General features: G+C 46.6%; 1 protein-coding gene across 7 annotated transcripts in view; it reads right to left on the reverse strand.

The window, feature by feature from the left end:
* Window positions 1-1,685: 1,685 nt before the first annotated feature.
* Window positions 1,686-19,415, reverse strand: part of LOC309336841 (vomeronasal type-2 receptor 26-like) — a 54,852-nt gene continuing 37,122 nt past the window's right edge. For 5 of the 7 annotated variants that reach the window (XM_081853247.1, XM_081853244.1, XM_081853246.1 and 2 more), the window contains 2 exons: window positions 5,314-5,440; window positions 1,686-2,795 (listed from right to left, as the gene is read on the reverse strand). In XM_081853247.1, coding sequence (XP_081709373.1) covers window positions 1,882-2,795; window positions 5,314-5,440 — 1,041 coding nt within the window. In that variant the 3' untranslated portion in view covers window positions 1,686-1,881. Of the gene's footprint in view, window positions 2,796-5,313; window positions 5,441-7,910; window positions 8,139-10,508; window positions 10,780-14,245; window positions 15,021-19,415 lie in introns of those variants that run through there. The other 2 variants (XM_081853245.1, XM_081853242.1) reach the window with 2 other exon arrangements.

The following is a 19,415-nucleotide window of genomic DNA, read 5'->3' on the forward strand; positions in this document are numbered from 1 at the left end:
TGTAGAAACGGATGCCTATGACAGATCAGTTGGTGCTGTGCTGCTGCAGGAAGACCAAGAGGGGACCCTACGCCTGTGTGCCTTCCACTCTCAAAAATTGGCTCCTTCCGAACAGAATGACACTATTTGGGAAAAGGAGCTTTTAGCAGTCAATGAAGCCTTTGAAGTGTGGAGACACTTCCTGGAAGGGGCATAGCACAAAGTGGAGGCGTGCACCGACCCTCACGATCTGGAGTGTCGTCTAAATCAGCAGCAGGTCCACTGCACACAGTTCTTTGCTCGGTTTGACTTCAGGGTCCAGTATGTGTCGGATAGTCAGAATCAAGCAGTGGATGCTCTCTCCAGGAAGCCTGAATATCAGAACGACGAGACAGTCCCAGTGTATAGACATATCTTGAAACCAACACAGCTACAGCTAGCTGCTGGATCAGTCATGGAAGTCAGAAACTTCCAGCAGCAAACAAGAGAGGATGCCTCCGCCAGAGGCAAGTTAACAGCACTGCAGGAAAGCAGCAATGAAGCAAAGGGCTTCGTAGAGAAGGGTGACCTATTGTAGAGAGAAGTTCTCTACATCCCAGCAGGAGACCTGTGAGCCAAGGTGCTGGGTCAATACCATGACAACCTTAAACTGGGCTACTTTGGGCAGCATAAGACGTTAAAGCAGCAGTTCTGGTGGTGTGCTGGTCCGGGGGGGGGAGGTTACCGTGGGGACCTGAGTTGAGGGTCGGCAGACAGTCCTCCTCGGGCGAAGCGGGGTCCACAGAGGGAAGCCGGGCAAGGACAGGAACTCTGAGGGAAACAGGACTGGATGCTGGGCGAAACAGCTCATCAACGACGTTGCTCCCACAACCTGGGACCGGGCTGACTGGCCTTTATCTTCTCTGAGGCTAGGGGCGGCCCCGCCCCCCAGGAGACCCGCCTCTCCTGGCCTTAAGGCGAGCACTCCTCCTAGGAGAAACCAGTTCCCTTCGCCTCTCTGCCCTGAGCCTCTGCAGTTCAGGAGAGGCTGAAGGGTTACTGGGCCCAGGGGGAGACTCACCTGTAGGCACTGAGTCCTCAACCACCTCTGGAGCCAGAGTGGATTCACCTAGTTCCTGCTCCTGAGGATCCGGCCCAGGGCCCAGGGGGAGACTCACCTGTAGGCACTGAGTCCTCAACCACCTCTGGAGCCAGAGTGGATTCACCTAGTTCCTGCTCCTGAGGATCCGGCACAGGTGCAGGCACTTTAGAATCAAGGCCCTGCCCCAGTTCAGCCGGCCCTGGAGGCGGGGACTCCTGTGCAGGCTGGGATTCCTCCGGTTCAGCCTCTGAATCGGATTCCCAGGCCATCACAGGTGGCCAAGGATGAGGGAGGAGGACAAGGAATACCTGAGAGCCTGTGAGATGTGTCAGTTGGCATCATCATCAAAATGTTTATTTGGCTTTACGCCCATCATGAAACACAACACAACAAAACAAATCAAATAAAACAGCGGACTCGTACAAGCCACAAATAGTATAACACAATACAAGACGTTAGTTGGCAAAGAGACCAAGGGAGGCACCAGCAGGCTTACTACAACTGCTACCCACCCCACAAGGACCATGGGAAACCATAGCCATGGACTTCATCGCAGATGGGGGAAGACACAGCTCAGAGGAAGATGAGGGGGAAAGTTGGGAAATAATGGGAGAGGAGGAGGAGACAGAAATGGAGCAGCAGCTTGCTGACACGGTATCAACAGAAAGCATCACAGACCCCCCCCCCCGTCTCCCAGAACCCAGCGGGCCTTAAAAGTAGGAGAGCAAAGAGCCAATGACAGCATCCTGACACCAGGGTCAGGTCCACTTTAGCAATACTGTATTTTATGTGACGCTAAGAATCTTCAAAGAACCTAAGAATCAGATACTACCATCTTTGTATTTTGTAGTTAGATGTGCTTTTGTGTTCAGATCAGGCCTGAGGATGATAATGTAGCACTTGGGAATGAAGATGCAACCCAGGAGCCCAGCACTGGAGGCCAACATAGAGAAGACCTGCACAGCGACCATGAACTTTCCTTTGGTGCTCAGGTAGGTGGGAACAAAGGACACCCAAACACTGCAGAAGACCAGCATGCTGAAGGTGATCAGCTTGGCTTCATTGAAGGACCCTGGAAGGTTCCTGGCTAGGAAAGCAACCGTGAAGCAGATTGCAGCCAGAAAGCCCATGTAGCCAAGGACAGTGTATAACATGGCAACAGATCCTTCATTGCATAGAAGGATGATCTCTGCAGCTTGGGAGTGCATGTCAGAGTCTGGGAAGGGTGGGGAGATTCCCAGCCAGATGGTGCAGATGACAGCTTGCATACCACAACAGGAAAGGACAATGGAGTTGGCCAGACTCTTCCCCAGCCATCTCCTCACCTTGTTCCCTGGCTTTGTAGCCAGGAAGGCCAGCACCACAGTGATGGTTTTTGCCAACACAGAGGAAACAGCAAATGAAAATATGATGCTGAATGCTGTTTGTCGGAGAAGGCAGGTCACTTTCCTTGGCCGACCGATGAACAGGAGGGAGGACCAAAAGGAAAGCAGGAGGGCGATAAGGAGGATATAGGATAAGTCCCGATTGTTAGCTTTGACTATGGGAGTTTCCTTGTATTTAACGAAAATTCCTAGGACAACACCAGCGCTTAAGGACAAGAAGATGGCAAAGGAAAACAGGACAATTCCCAACGATTCTTCATAAGTGAGAAATGTTATAGTCTTGGGGACACATTTGTCTCGGGCCTCATTTGCATGCTGATCTTCTGGGCATTTGGTGCAATGCTTTGCATCTAAGGAGAAGGAGAATGACTTCAGCATAACTCGCAAAATTCTTATATCCATAACTGTCTGTTTTCCGATACATTGGGAAACATCAATCATAAATTAATAGATGATAGGATTTTGATTGTCTGGAGCAGGGGTCCCCAAACTTTTTAAACAGGGGTCCTGTTCACTGTCCCTCAGACACTGTCGGGGGCCTGACTATAATTTGAAAAAAAATTTGAAAAAAAAATATGAACGAATTCTTATGCACACTGCACATATTTTATTTGTAGTGCACAAGAAGAGGAAAAACAATACAATATTTAAAATGAACGATTTTAATCAACATAAACATATAAACATATAAGTATTTCAATGGGAAGCATGGGCCTGCTAATGCTCATCCCTACAACCCAGTCTACACATGGATCTCCCTCACCCCCATGGCCCAGTCTACATGCAGGCCTTCCATGCCCCCATCCCCACAACCCAGCCTATACCCTTGTCTGCCTGCACACACCCATCCCCACAACCCAGCTTATACACGTCTCCCTAACCCAGATTCCCGCGACCCAGCCATCACCCATGTCTCCTTAAGCCCCATCCTCATGACCCAACTTGCCCGAGTGTCTCCCTAACCCTCGTCCACCCACCCCAGCTTGTATGCCTGTCCTCCAGCCCCAAATCCCCACACTTCAGCCTGCCCATGCGTCTCCCTACCAATCTGTTGGAGGGGGATTTCCAGCTGGTGGCAGAGGACAGAGTGACTCCAGGAGACATAGGTGTAAAAACCCAAACTAAAACGAAGACTTTATTACTAAACAGTAAACACAAACTCTGGTGGGTGTTATTCCTGCAGGCAGGCTGCAAAACTCAGCTTTTTTCCTCTATAGCAACGGCCACCTGCAGCCAATTAATCCCAAAAACTTCTCAAAGGTATACACACATGTTTCTGTGCTGAATGCCCCCTAACACAATCTCCATGATGCGGCCTGCATGCATGTCGCCCGTCCCCATGACTCCTGACTTACTGTGGGGCAGCTCCTCTGGCACATCCTCGTGGCATTACAGAAGTGCCAGATTGGGGGATCAGAGCCGGTACAGTGGTGCCTCGCAAGACGAAAAGAATCCATTCCGCGAGTCTCTTCGTCTTGCAGTTTTTTCGTCTTGCCAAGCAAGCCCATTAGCAGCTTAGTGGATTAGCGCTATTAGCGGCTTAGCGGATCAGCTGATAAGCGGCTTAGCAGATCAGCTGATAAGCGGCTTAGCGGATCAGCTGATTAGCGGCTTAGAGGATCAGCTGATAAGCGGCTTAGCAGATCAGCTGATTAGCGGCTTAGCGGATCAGCTGATAAGCGGCTTAGCGGTTTAGAAAAAGGGGGGGAAATGGAAAAAAAACCTGCAGGAACTCGCAAGACATTTTCGTCTTGCGAAGCAAGCCCATAGGAAATTCGTTTTGCGAAGCACCTCCAAAACGGAAAACTCCTTCGTCTAGCGAGTTTTCCGTCTTGCGAGGCATTCGTCTTGCGGGGCACCACTGTACTGGGCTCTGGGGAGGTGAGGCAGGAGCCCTGTGAAGCGGTAGCAAGGATGCGGCGTCCTGCAGTGCCAGCAAGGCTCTCGCGCTGGGCCCATCCTATGCACTGCCGGCCTCTGTGGCGGGGAGGTGGGCAGGGAGGGGCCCGGCTTGTCCAGGCAGTGTGCTCGCTCTCAGGCAGGTGAGGAGGCCGTGAGTGGGAGACGGGGCGCATGGAGTGTGGGGCACGTGGGGCTCCTCTTCCTCCACAATCCCCTTCCGACCCGGGTGAGCCGGGTCCAGGACCCTGGTGGACCGGATACAGCCCTAGGGCCTTAGTTTTAGGACACCTGGTCTGGAGTATTGAAGGTTGTAAGTCAGTGGGAAAATACAGGCTAGGTTTCTTTCCAAGCCAGGACATTACATGGGGCAGAGGCTCTAACACAACAGAAAGCTGTTGATGGCCCATCTGAGAGGAATTCTTGGGCCTGGGCAGATGGTGATGGGGTGTGCATTTGAGGTATCAGGAAAATAGTCTTTAGCAAGGTAGGCTCGGGAGAATAAGGCAGAGAACAAGGAGGGACCCGTCTTGGCTAGGGTGGCTGAAAAATGGTTAGGAGAGATTTCTTGCACTCGAGTTCTGCATTGCCATGGGGAACAAGTCCCTCTTGATCATGTGGTAAGATCTGGACTCCCTCCATGCAGATTGAAGGTGTAAATATGTGAATAAATCATATTTCTTAAAGCTACAACAGTTTCCCCGAGTCTTCAGTTCTCCAAAGGAGCATGAACTCTGGGTGATCCCTGGAGCCCCCTGGAATTTTGCTTCCACTCAGCAGAGAGTGGGGCAGTGCCCAACTTCTGTAGGCTTCAATATTTGTTCCCTTCCCTTGACGGCTGTTGTGCTCAGGCCCTGCTTGTGGGCTTTTCATAAGCATCTGGTTCAACATATTGAGAACAGGGCTTTGGACCACCTGGGCCTTTGGCCTGATCCAGCAAGCCTCTCCCTTTTCTCTGGAGTTACCCACCTTCCAGAATGGAGATGGTCCCTTCCGCACAAGGAGCACAATCATAGCAGCAAACGGGATCCCCTTCTTTAGCAACTCTGGCATATCCTGGGCGACAGCTTTCAGTGCATCTTGAACGAGGCACGACCTAAAAACAAGGAGAAGGGGCATCAAAGGAGATCAACATAAATTACAGACATCATCTGAAGGCCCTGACTGAAAAAAATGCTCTAATAAATATCATTTTTAGAATACTGAGGCCAGATTAGAAAGCTTAAAATGGGAATGAGACCCTTCCAAATTTTGTTGGACTGCGGAGAACTTGTATAAAGTTTCATTTTAAATTGTTGAACACAAAAGATCAAACAAACTTTGCCATTTCAAACTGTATTTGATGTTTATTGGTTTTTGTTTGTTTGTTACTCTGATAGGGTTGCCATATTCAGGACAAAGTTACAGTAGAACCTCTACTTACGTCCTGCTCTACTTAGGCCCGTTCCAAGTTGCTACCGTGGAAAACCCAGAATTAAACACTGGGTTTGCTGCGACTTGCACACACACAGAAGCGGCTGCTGCCATTTGCACATGCGCAGAAGTGGGGCTGCCGCCAAATGCACCAACACACAACGGCGCTTCTACCAGCAAACCATTCCGCTATAAGAAAGGGATTGTTGTCGTGAGTAGAGGTTCCACTGTATTGAGCTTTATTTCCCCCCCCCGGTCTCAATTTTTGTGTGCTATTCTTTGAATAATAATAATAATAATAATAAAAATAAAAATTTATTATTTGTACCCCGCCCATCTGGCTGGGTTTCCCCAGCCACTCTGGGCGGCTTCCATAAAAACCCGAAATACACTATAATATCACAGATTAAAAACTTCCCTGAACAGGGCTGCCTTGAATTATTATTATTGAATTATTATTATTATTATTATTATTATTATTATTATTATTATTACTACTATTATTTTAATTGCCCTACTTGTCATACATTTGATTTTTCCAGTACAGTTTTCTGTTTCAGCAAAAAGCTGCCTGGGTGCCATTTCTACAGCCCAATTCTTGGATGTGTCTGAGATAACACGGAGGTATGGCAGCCCTATACTATGGTGTGTATTGTTGTGCTTTTATAAGCAGTTGCCGTTATTGGGCAGCTGATAAAGCCCACATGGCAGTTAGGCCCACACTGCCAGCTTTGGGCCCATTGATGGCCTTGTTTCATCCACTCAGAGGGATAGATGAAAATGCAAGCTTAAGAGCAACCTCTCCTCTCTTTGCCCCTGTCCATCTGATTTGCTATGCAAAACAGAGAGGGCAAAACAGAGGGAAAACAGCAGTGCTCTACACAATCAGGAGCGGGTCTCACTCTGCACAGGGCCCACTTAGGGTTAACCTGAAAATGGCTCCTATCAGTGTATTATCAGAACGTAATAGATGTCACAGCAAGGGAACCAGAACCAGTTGTGCCATAGGGTTAGAGGGTTGGACGAGAATCTGGGGGACTAAGGTTTAAATCCCCATGAAGCCATGAAGCGTCCTAGGTGACCTTGGGCCAATCACTTCCTCTCGGTCTATCCTACTTCACAGGGTTGTTGTGAGGATTAAATGAAGAGGCAGAAAACCATATATAGTTCAAGTAGTTCAAGTAGACAAAAATGTGTAAACAAGCCTGATGCCTTTTGCATGCTAATTTTGTCTGGTCAATACGAAGGATATCGGCAAGAAAAACCGACATTCTGTTGCCTATCCCAGTATTCCTTCAGCAATTAGACCTATCCTGCACTCCGAGGAACTCCCAATTCCAGTTTTTAAGGGGTTTGTCTCTTCTGAAAATGAAGGAAATGAACATGGTGAGGAGCATAACTGGATCATCTGTGTGGATCTCAAAATGGTCAACTTCTTGCTTGGACAACAGAAAGGCTTTACCAAGTACCTGAATAGCAACAGCTTATAGATACCACTGGGGAACAAAAATAGCAGTCACTTGTGTGATCCTTGGGTTCTCGCCAAACCATGGGAACCCAAAAAGGCATACTCTTCCGTTTTGCTTTTGTCCAGTCTCCAAGCATTTCCTCACAATCGTGACAAACAATATGCAGAGCCCATTTCTTGTGTTGGTTGCCCAGGGGAATTTCAAAATAGCTTTTATGGGCACGCCTCACAAACACTGCTTGTGTTTTTGTGTCTTTGATGAGGAAGTGTGTAGCAGCCACATACATAACAAAAGGCACCAGGCTTGTTTACACATTTTTGTCTACTTGAAGAAGCCATGGTCCGATCTGAAAAATACAAATATTTAGATTACAAAACTATAAAAATAAAGAAAAATTAAGTTTGCATAACAATAATTACCATGTGGTTAGGGTACATCAAAGTGTCACGGTCCACTTATCCCCAGTGTAAATATGACATATCAGCAAAAGTTGGAAATTGAAAGATAACTATAGCATGTAAATTAAAATCGATTTCAGATTTGAAATCAGCATTGAAAGAACATATATGAACAGTCGAAAAATCTCATGCAACAGAAAATGAAAAAATAAATGTTCCCCAGTGATATATATGCAATGAAATAAAGAAAGAAAGAATGACTGAATGAATAAATGAATGCAATGACCTTGCTGAAGCTCCCAGGCCAAACAATGGCTTCTGGTTTAATGGAGAATTTTATGCCGGAGGATGCCTGTCCCTCGATGCTCCCAACTTTCTTTCTGCTGTGAGATCTATTGGGAAATACGACCCAGTTCATGATATCAAAGTTGGCAGTCAGCTCCCCATTCTGATCAGAATACATCCCTCCTATGGATGAATTGGAAATCCAAATTTCTTTCAAGAAAGTGTGAAGCTAGAATGGCAGAGAAAATGCCAGCATTTAGAAAACATATCAGGGTTGTTGCAGGATGTTTCCTGGGTATATGATTGAGAAAATCCTTTCCTGAAGTTGGATATTTTGTGGGATGTAGTCTTGTTTTTCTTCTTTGAGGAAGGTTCCAGACATCTTACCAATTTCATGAGAATTGTCCTAAATCAAGGACATTGAGGCAGAGGCCTCGTGTTAGCTAAAGATAACAAGCTTTTGGTCATTACAAGAGGTCCTTTATCAGGTTATAAATTCACAGGACGTATGACTCAAATAAACACAAATAGAGGACACATCCTAGCAAGCATTTGGCAATTGCAGGAAGCTAGCATGCCTTTTAATTGGCTTTAAGCTATCCTATTGTCATTTCAACTTTCTAAGTTTTAAATAAGGGTTTTCTTTAGTGATAATTTTTTATTTTAACTTTTTTGTAAAGTGCTTTGAGGTTTCTTTTCAGGAGTCAAACAATATGCAAATATTATGCAATAAATATTGTAATTAATTAATCTTTATGTAAGAGAACAATTTTTCATAGCGTAGTTTGTGCTTTGAAAGTTCCCCCCTAACTTTCCCAAATTAATTATTAGAAAAAATGATTTTAATCAATTTTCAAAATATCTTAGAACCTCAAAAATAGATGAACAATTAAAAAAAAACTTATTAACATGTCCTACTAAAGATAAGGCATAGGAAACCTATACATATTTAATAATTACAATGAGATAAATTTCAAAGAATATAGAATCTGAAAAGCATTCCAGAGATGGAGAACATGTTTGCAAAAAAGCGGAGAGGACAGACCTGCCACGGCTGCAGCCTTTGAAGGTCAAATCGTTCTCCATCCGCCATTAACCTCCATTTGGATCTGGATGAATATGCAGCATTTAGGGCCTGAGCCACAAGTTGGACACTGTAGTAAATGCTATAGCGGTCTTGAGACCAGATTGCCTCCATCTCCTCCTGGGACAAAGTTTCCTGTAGTTCCTTTTCTGTGCATCTTGTCCAACCCTCCATGGGCAGCACATCCTTTGAACATGAACAATTGAATGCTTTCTCCCAAAACTGTACAGATGCAGATTTAGTTGCATCTGAAAGTCGAGTATAGTAGCCATGTTCTCTCCTTTTTTTGGTATTCATTACAAAGGACAAAGAACCTTGGGCAGGTGGGAAAGAATGCATGTTACGAAACAACATATCATCAATGTCCATAAGATCTGTTGTGATCCAGATTATCCCCTGAGATTCCCTCACTTGATGAATGCTTTGTAAAATCATGATGGGATAAATTCCATGTTGAGAGTCCCCATAATAAACAAACACCTTGACTTTTCTCAATTCCGAAGCTTTACAATGTAAGGATGACATTTGTCGCAGGGTCAAAATCCGAAATTTTTCCAAGAAAGCAACACAAATCCCACTGCGGATCAGCGGAGGTGTGAAAGCACTCAGGAACCTTTCTCCATTGTCATTGTCTGGAACAAAGAGACCGATCCACGTCCACCCGAAATGCAACAACAACTTGACAATCCCCATGTGCTGGGTTTCTTCTTTGGGGACCATCCGGTAGATAAAAGGGAACTGAGTTTTGTCATTCAGATCCTGAGCAGTAGAGCCAAAACTGATCTAGTAAGAAAAGGAATGGTGTCAGGGTTTCAGGAATACACAAGAAGAATACAGGAATACATCACATGATCAGGCCAAAGGCTCAAATAACCAGATGCTAACCAGATAATTACAGGATGTCAGATTAATCTGATGGATTAATCCTGTTCAGAAGAGGACCTGCAGTTTACAGAGAAGGAAGTGGCTCCAATGGACATTGAGACAGAGTATCTGGAGCCCTCAGGGGTCATGGCACCCCAACCTCTTTCTAGAGTCACAATGGGGCACTACACAGAATGAGAGGCAGAAGCTAAGCAGCTGCACAGTCTGAAGGAGTGCAAGCACTTAAACCTCTATGTTCAGTTAGCTGCCAAATAGCCACAGGTCTGCCTGAGAAACAAGAACTCCTTAGCAGCCAGGGGCTACTTCTTAATACATCTTCCTATGACAGTCTGGGGAGGGAGACAGAAAGAGGCGGAGGGTTTTCTAAATCGCTTTCCACATTCTTAAAATGTGATTCCCACCCCCTTTGGTTTCTCTTTTTGGGTGCTTTCCTTTTCGGTTCCCTGGAAAATTTGGCCCTTAGGATATTGCTGAAGTACATCTCCCATCAGTCTGCACAAACATGGCAACAAAGAATGGTTGTCTTTGTAGTTTAGAAACTTCTGGGTGCATGAAGGGGTTCTTCACCACTGCTGGAGAGACAGCAAAGAGGAATGAAACATAATTGATCTCTTCTCTTCCGATTCCTACCTGCGGCATTTTGTAGATGCCTAACATGCTTGAAATCTGGCTGGGGATTTCAGAAGAAGTTGCTTCAAAAACAGCCAACACGTTATTCTGTCTTCCACAGCTGTAGTTTGGAATACTGTCTAGCATGGCATCAGCAGTTGTCCTGACATCGTAAGCGGCTTCATAGATGCTATAGCCCAGGGTGACATTGGCTAAATGCTTAAGATACCGGGTCATCTCCTGGGTTGCAAACAAGATGGACAGGACTGGTGTGGTGTCCCATGCTGACCAACTGCAAATAAATGAATACACAAAAAATCATTTTAGCCTCCTATTCCCCATTAAATGAAAAGAACTCGCAACACTCCTTGCTCTATAAGAATATCAGAAGAGCCTGCTGCTTTTATATCTAACAGGCCAAACTCTGCAGGTAGGAAGGAGCAGAATCTTACCCAGATCCACCAAGAAAGAAAGGAGTAGCATTTAGTGGAGCTTGAACTGGGGTGAATTAGACTGAAATGATCAGTTAAAGTTTCCTAAGTGCAGAGACTTGTTAGGAACTCTTTAGAGGATGAGAAGATATGAAAGAGAGAAATGCGCTCTCTTGGGCTACCCACCTTAACTTCTGAGGGTGGTGGAACTACCTAGTAAGATTCCTATACTGATTTGAACCTTCCATAGAGTTTAAAGGGAAGGACGTGGTATCCTTACATTCTGATTTTTACACTTTCTTTGATCCACAAATCCAAGATTGCATAGTGCATTTAATACTTACTTAAGATACAGTGTAATCCAAATACACCCAAGACCACCTGGGACTTTTAATTTAGACAGTTCTCTTTGGAATACAGGAATAGGGGAAGCTGTCAAAGGCATTTTATACTTGACTAGGAAGAAACACAGTTTTTGCATAAAAATACAAAATGAGACATGAGATGATCAACTGTGCTTTAGCTGCTGCCTTTGTATTAATGAAACTCCAAAATAGTGAAACGGTTCAGAATTAGCCTCTCTGTTAGCAGGATGCCAAGGGGTCACTAGGTACTTTGTTGCTGACTCTCAATCCCCAAATCTTCTTCCAAAGGCAATAGAGGGCCAAAGGAGAGAGAAGGTTTTTATCAGGGATGGCCAGATATTAAATGGTGTCTCTGACAAACAGCCATAAATGTGAATGGAGGCTGGGTAACATAAAGTCACTTACGTCATAACAGTGTTTTTGGGAGGGATAGAGAACTTGAATGGGTAAGTTCTATAAGCTCTTGGAAATATGACTCCACTAATGAGGTGGTCTCCTGGCCTGAAATAATTCAGCGGATCACTTTCCTCATTTAGGTTCAATGGGCATTTTGCTTTCAGCATCCCACAGGCTCCATGGGGCATAAGCAGCACAAATAACAGCAGCACTAATATCATCCTGGCTATGCCTGCAAGAATCATACACTCTTGTGACAGCAGTCACATTAGAAGCACAGCTGGACTCCTACAGTAGCTTCAGAAGCAAAGGTAGAAAAAGGAAACCTCCCACAGAAACGAGCCCTGCCAGCCCCAAATCTCTCAGGCCAGGCTTCTGATATTTGTGACCCAGTTCTTCTTTCAGGCTTGTGACAAAAAGGCATATCATTCTGCCTGTGATTCTGATGTTTATGTTATTTGTGGACTCCAAGGCCACCACTGGCGAAATCCCTGGAGTAAGTAAATTATCATGATTTTTATAATTATCAAGTTAAGAATGTCCACCTGCTCTGCAAATCCCTGGAATTGGTGTGTGACTCAATGGGCATCTGCAGAGCCAAAGCAAAACATGTTTGTGAGAACTCAAAGATGGGGCTGTCAATCTGGGCCCTCTAAACTTGAGGAAACGTTAACTTCAGTAAAGTCCAAGAAACTATAGAATAGCTATGATGGACCAAGACCAGCAAGGTGGGACCTGTTAGACATTTATAAAGTCCTGCATGGTGTGAATAATATGGATAGCAAAAATTTTCCTACCTCCCATACCTTCCTACCTCCCATACTAGAAGTTTGGACTTTAGACGGGAATTTAAACCCTTGTGTCCTAGGCCCCTGTCCAACTCTCTGATCACTACACCACACTGCCTCAGAACTATAGATTCATTGGCATCCAGCGGAGGTCTCTAACACCGAGTTAAGCCATGAGATACTCACATGAGCTAATAGAAGTTCAGGTTCATGAGACAACCCAACCAGCTGACTGGTCCATTGGCTATATACAGTAGCAATAATATATGGCCTTAGCTTAGTAATATACAGGTATGTAGTAACAGCCAGCTAGAGATTCAATTCTAATTCAATTCAGCTTCCAATGACGCTGAGTGTTGGAAGAGTCAGGACAGAGAAATCTGTTAGAGACCTTGAAGACTGCCCTTTCCCTGGAAGAATTTCAATCATACATAGATGGGCTGAGGAAGGCTATTAACATAAATGTTATCTATAGAGTCCAGTATGTAATGATCCAAGAACAGTGTGTTTTACTGCAGGTGTTAATGGAGTTTGGGGCAGATTCTTGAAGATGGGGAACCTTCTGCAGTGACTCTCACTGCTTGCAAATGAGGCCTTCAGCTGTTGAGTCTCTAAATTGTGACATGAGGGCAGGATCTGTCTTCTTGATATTTGTGAGTCAATCTTGGGAGCTTACTTGTGTAGCAGGATTAAAATGCCAATAACGATTAAGCATGCAAATATATATATCTCAACCTCTCTTTTAAACTTTTTTTTTTAAATGTTGTGAAAACCTTTCTGTTGCCTTACTGTATCTAACATGTTAAGTGTTTTTAGGTTGCATTGCCCATTTCTCCTGGGGAAAGACTTTCTTGAGATAAATTCTCTCACTCCCTAAGTGCAGACAGGAGACAGTGGTCCTTTTCCATACATGCAGGAGCATAAATAGCTGTGTGTGTGTGTGTGAGAGAGAGATAAGTGTATATTCTGGGAGGCGTAACTAATGGTATATAATATTTTTTATTAATTTTCAATTACAATACAGTGGCACCTCAGATTACATACGCTTCAGGTTACAGAGTCCGTTAACCCAGAAATAGTACCTCAGGTTAAGAAGTTGGCTTCAGGATGAGAACAAAAATCATGCTCTGGCGGCGCGGCGGCAGCAGGAGGCCCCATTAGCTAAAGTGGTCCTTCAGGTTAAGAACAGTTTCAGGTTAAGAACAGACCTCCAGAATGAATTAAGTACTTAACCCGAGGTACCACTATAATCCAATGACAATCACATTATCACAAACCAAATTATACTAATAAAAAGGAGCCAATTATTCAAATGCCAAATGAAACATATTTAGGTGACTTCCCGTGTCTGGACTTCTGGGTGCGATGATCTTAATTAGGGCTTTAAAGGTCAGCACCAACACTTTGAATTGTGCTTGGAAACGTACTGGGAGCCAGTGAAGTTCCTTTAGAATCACTGTTCTATGGACCGGGCAGAGATAACCAGAGCATGCACCACTCTGGTGAGACAGTTTGTGGGCAGGTAGGGTCGCAGCTGGCATACCATATGGAGCTGGTAGACAGAGTTAACCTGTGCCTCCATGGACACCTGTGAGTCCAAAATGACTCACCTGCGCACCAGGTCTTTCAGGGGCACAGTTGCCCCATTCAAGACCATTCAAGACCAGGGGGTCCCCCATGTCCGCCCCCATCTCCCAAAAACAGTACCTCTGTCTTGTCAGGATTCAACTTTGATCCGTTAGCCACCATCCTCCCTCCAGCCACCTCCAGATACTCACACATTAACCTTAACTGGTTCCTCAAACTGATGAACACCCAGCCCAACCCTCCTGATGATCTCCATATTCTTCTTCATGCTCAGGCTATATATTAAGCTTGCTGGAGTGCCAGGCTGCTTGTGACCTAGTTGCAGGAGTGACGTTGGCCAGTGACGTTACCATGGATGAATGCAGATGTATCATTGTGACATCAGTGTATGATGTCATAGACAGAATGAGCTTCAAACACCAGTAAAGTGAGAGACAGTTAACAGTCAGACCCAGGCTTAATGCTTTGGGTATTCGTGGCAGATGATGAAAAGGTAAAACATGGGGGCTTTACCAAAGATTACAGTTGTCTAGAGAGCAAAAATGAATTAGATGGATGAAACAATAATATAGGGGCACAGCAGAACATGGACTAGATACATGCTGAAGGTCCTGGGTTCAATTCCTGACATCTGCAAATCATCCTGAAATCTTTGGGGCAGGAGCAAGACTGCAAGAAACCTTTAATTGACTTTATACTTTCCTAGGCAACCAGCCCCAAACCGCTAACAGCATTCTGACACCAGACTCGCTTCCACTTGAACAACGTGGTATATGGTGTGAAGCTAAGAATCATCAAAGAAGCTAAGAATCAGACACTACCGCCTCCACTTTTTGTAGTTAGATGTGCCTTTGTGTTCAGATCAGGCCTGAGTATGATAATGTAGCACTTCGGTAGGAAGATGCAGCCCAGAAGCCCAGCACTGGAGGCCAATATAGAGAAGACCTGCACAGCTACCATGAACTTCCCTTTTGTGCTCAGGTAGGTGGGCACAAAGGACACCCAAACACTGCAGAAGGCCAGCATGCTGAAGGTGATCAGCTTGGCTTCATTGAAGGACCCGGGAAGCTTTCTGGCTAGGAAAGCCACCGTGAAGCAGATGGCAGCCAGGAAGCCCATGTAGCCAAGGACAGTGTAGAACATGGCAACAGATCCCTCATTGCATAGAAGGATGATCTCTCTAGCTTGGGAGTGCATGTCGGAGTCTGGGAAGGGTGGGGAGATTCCCAGCCAGATGCTGCAGATGACAACCTGCATACTGGAACAGGAAAGGACAATGGAGTTGGCCAGACTCTTCCCCAGCCATCTCCTCGCCCTCTTCCCTGGCTTTGTGGCCATGAAGGCCAGCACCACAGTGATGGTTTTTGCCAAAACAGAAGAGACGGCAACTGAGAAGATGATGCTAAAGGCTGTTTGTCGGAGAAGGCAGGTCACTTTGCTTGGCCGGCCGATGAACAGGAAGGAGGACAAAAAGGAAAGCAGGAGGGAGATGAGGAGGATATAGGATAAGTCTCGATTGTTAGCTTTGACTATGGGAGTTTCCATGTATTTAATGAAGATTCCTAGGAGAACACAAGCGGTTAAGCACAAGAAGAGAGCAAAGGACTCCAGGAGGATCCCCAAGGGTTCTTCATAAGTGAGGAATGTTATAATCTTGGGGACACATTTGTCTCTTGCTTGATTTGCATGCTGTTCTTCTGGGCATTTGGTGCAATGCTTTGCATCTGAAGAGAAGAAGAAGGACTTCAGTATCACTAAGAAATCTCACACATCCTTAAGTGTCTGTGTTCCAATACAATGGGATAATACCACAAAGTGGGAGAGGTCAGGAAATCAGAGAGGGACAACATTTCCCTGTCTTATGTCAGGATTTGCTTGAATAGTACTATATCCAGCACAGAATTAAAATGGCATTCTTAAGCCACTTTTGAACATTTTAGTCTGATGTAGGCATCATCAGATTTGCTTCCATGTTGGAGAAACAGAACAGATTACAGAGTGTTCTCCTTCTATAAGGAAAGTTTGCACATGTTTTGATTTTATTTCATTCATTCATTCATTCATTCATTCATTCATTTATCCTTCCAATTCTAGGCTACCTAACATGAAAAGTGGTGCACAGAAAACTAAAGCAACAGCTGACAACTTAAGCAATAATCAGTTTTTTCACTCTAGGTTTACTCTTTTATGAGCAGCATCCTCAGGCTGCCCACAGCTGTATCCCATAGAGCACTCAGTCACCCACCTTCCTGAATGGAGATGGTCCCTTCCGCACAAGGAACACAATCATAGCAGCAAACGGCCTCCCCTTCTTTAGCCACTCTGGCATATCCAGGGAGACAGCTTTCGGTGCATCTTGAACGAGGTACGACCTAAAAAAAAAGGAGAAGGAGCAACAAAAGAAGATCGGCATAAATTGCAGACATTGAAGAATAATCTTTTTTAGAATTCTGAGGCCAGGTTAGAAAGCTTAAAAATAGGAATGAGACCCTTCTAAATTTTCTTGATCTGTGCAGAAATCGTCTTGTTTCTGACATAAATTTTCATCTTTAAAAAGCATAATGGGATTTAGAAAAGGTTAACTAATTAAACTCTCTATTTCCTTTTATTGCTTCTGTTTGATATTATGATATGTGTTTTTGTGTTTTTATAAGTAGTTGGCGTTATTGGGCAGCTGTTAAAGCCTACATGGCAGCTACGGCACCCCTGTCAACTTTGGGTCCATTGATGCATTTTCATCTCTCCCTCTGAGTGGATGAACAAGGAAAAGTGTAAAGACAACCTCTCCTCTCTTTGCCCCTCTCCAACTGAATTGCTATGCAAAACAGAGAGGGCAAGGAAAACAGCAGTGACACAGACATCTGGGAAGTGGCGGTCACCCTGGGAAGGGCCTGGGAAGGGAGGACTCTCCTGCATGTGAGTGTCTGAGGGCCCTGCTCCTTCCTGCCACTCACCATCTGGCCTGGGGCGGGGCCTGAGGCCTCACAAGGACTGCTGGACTCTGCTGCCCGGGAGGACTCTCCTGCATGTGAGTGTCTGAGGGCCCTGCTCCTTCCTGCCACTCACCATCTGGCCTGGGGCGGGGCCTGAGGCCTCACAAGGACTGCTGGACTCTGCTGCCCGGGAGGATTCTCCTGCATGTGAGTGTCTGAGGGCCCTGCTCCTTCCTGCCACTCACCATCTGGCCTGGGGCGGGGCCTGAGGCCTCACAAGGACTGCTGGACTCTGCTGCCCGGGAGGACTCTCCTGCATGTGAGTGTCTGAGGGCCCTGCTCCTTCCTGCCACTCACCATCTGGCCTGGGGCGGGGCCTGAGGCCTCACAAGGACTGCTGGACTCTGCTGCCCGGGAGGATTCTCCTGCGTGTGAGTGTCTGAGGGCCCTGCTCCTTCCTGCCACTCACCATCTGGCCTGGGGCGGGGCCTGAGGCCTCACAAGGACTGCTGGACTCTGCTGCCCGGGAGGATTCTCCTGCGTGTGAGTGTCTGAGGGCCCTGCTCCTTCCTGCCACTCACCATCTGGCCTGGGGCGGGGCCTGAGGCCTCACAAGGACTGCTGGACTCTGCTGCCCGGGAGGACTCTCCTGCATGTGAGTGTCTGAGGGCCCTGCTCCTTCCTGCCACTCACCATCTGGCCTGGGGCGGGGCCTGAGGCCTCACAAGGACTGCTGGACTCTGCTGCCCAGGAGGACTCTCCTGCATGTGAGTGTCTGAGGGCCCTGCTCCTTCCTGCCACTCACCATCTGGCCTGGGGCGGGGCCTGAGGCCTCACAAGGACTGCTGGACTCTGCTGCCCGGGAGGACTCTCCTGCATGTGAGTGTCTGAGGGCCCTGCTCCTTCCTGCCACTCACCATCTGGCCGGGGGCGGGGCCTGAGGCCTCACAAGGACTGCTGGACTCTGCTGCCCGGGAGGACTCTCCTGCATGTGAGTGTCTGAGGGCCCTGCTCCTTCCTGCCACTCACCATCTGGCCTGGGGCGGGGCCTGAAGCCTCATAAGGACTGCTGGACTCTGCTGCCCAGGAGGACTCTCCTGCATGTGAGTGTCTGAGGGCCCTGCTCCTTCCTGCCACTCACCATCTGGCCTGGGGCGGGGCCTCACGGGCCTCACTGGAACACTTGCTGTTACTGCTGGAGGGGTGCAGAGTGCTTTTAAAATGTTTTAAAAGTTTTAATTTTGAATTTTTTGTATGTGGGGGGGGGTGCGGTGGATGTTTATTGGGCCTGGGAATTTGTTTGATTTTATGTTTTTGTAATTTTTGTAATTTCTATTGTTTTTTGTTTATATTGTCTTATTTGTGGGTTTTTTTTTTTTGTTTGTTTGTTTCTTAAAGGGGTTATTTTGTTCTTAAGGGGAGGGGTCAGGGCTGCCGGGGAATGGGCCCCAGCCCACAAAATGGCTGGGATATGCTTCACAGGGGGGAATGCACTGGGACAACCGATCTCAGTGATCACGGGTAGGAGGAGGAGTTACGCTAAGACCAGACCATGTCATTACAGAGGAGGCAGGTTTAGTCGTTGTCTGAGGACTATCCCTGCCTCTGGGTCTGGTCCTGACCGGATGAATACTAGAATCAGCAAGGGATACCCACATGACCTGAAAGTGCTGCTGTGCAATGCCAGGTCAATGACTCATAAGACCACTGCCATCCATGACTTGATCATGGATGGAGGACTTGACCTGGCATGTGTAACAGAGACTTGGTTGGATGAAGCAGATGGGCCTGTCCTTGCCGCTGCTTGTCCACCAGGTTTCTCTTACGCACAGCAACCCAGGTCATGTGGGCGGGGAGGGGGGGTTGCAGTGATTTTTAGGAAGTCATTAGTTTGCACCAGGCGTCCTATTGGGAAGACCCAGTTTTCTGAGTGCATGTTCTGGAAGTTGGGCAATAGGGGCAGTACAGGATTCCTTTTGGTGTACCGACCTCCCCGCTGCACCAAGGATTCCCTGCCCGAGCTGCTTCAGGTCGTGGCGGATGTTCTCCTGGAGACACCTAGCTTGGTCGTCCTAGGGGATTTTAACATCCATGCCGACACGACCTTACAAGGGGCCGCTCGGGACTTCGTGGAAAGCATGGCCTCCATGGGGCTGTCCCTGAATAAGTGTGGCCCAACCCATAGCCGCGGACATGCCTTGGACCTGGTGTTTACCTCTACGGATGTTGGTGATCTGACACTAAGTAAAAGCGAAACGAAAGAAGTGCCATGGTCAGATCACTTCCTGGTGCAACTGGACTTCTCCGCGACCCATCCCCTCTGCAGGGAGGTGGGACCGATTCGGATGGTCCGCCCCCGCCACTTAATGGATCCAAATGGTTTCCAGAGAGTGGTTGGGGATGCTTTATCCCATGTTGATGGCCTTTC

Source organism: Podarcis erhardii (genome assembly GCF_964252035.2).
Source record: "Podarcis erhardii genome assembly, chromosome: 2".
NCBI lineage: Eukaryota > Metazoa > Chordata > Lepidosauria > Squamata > Lacertidae > Podarcis > Podarcis erhardii.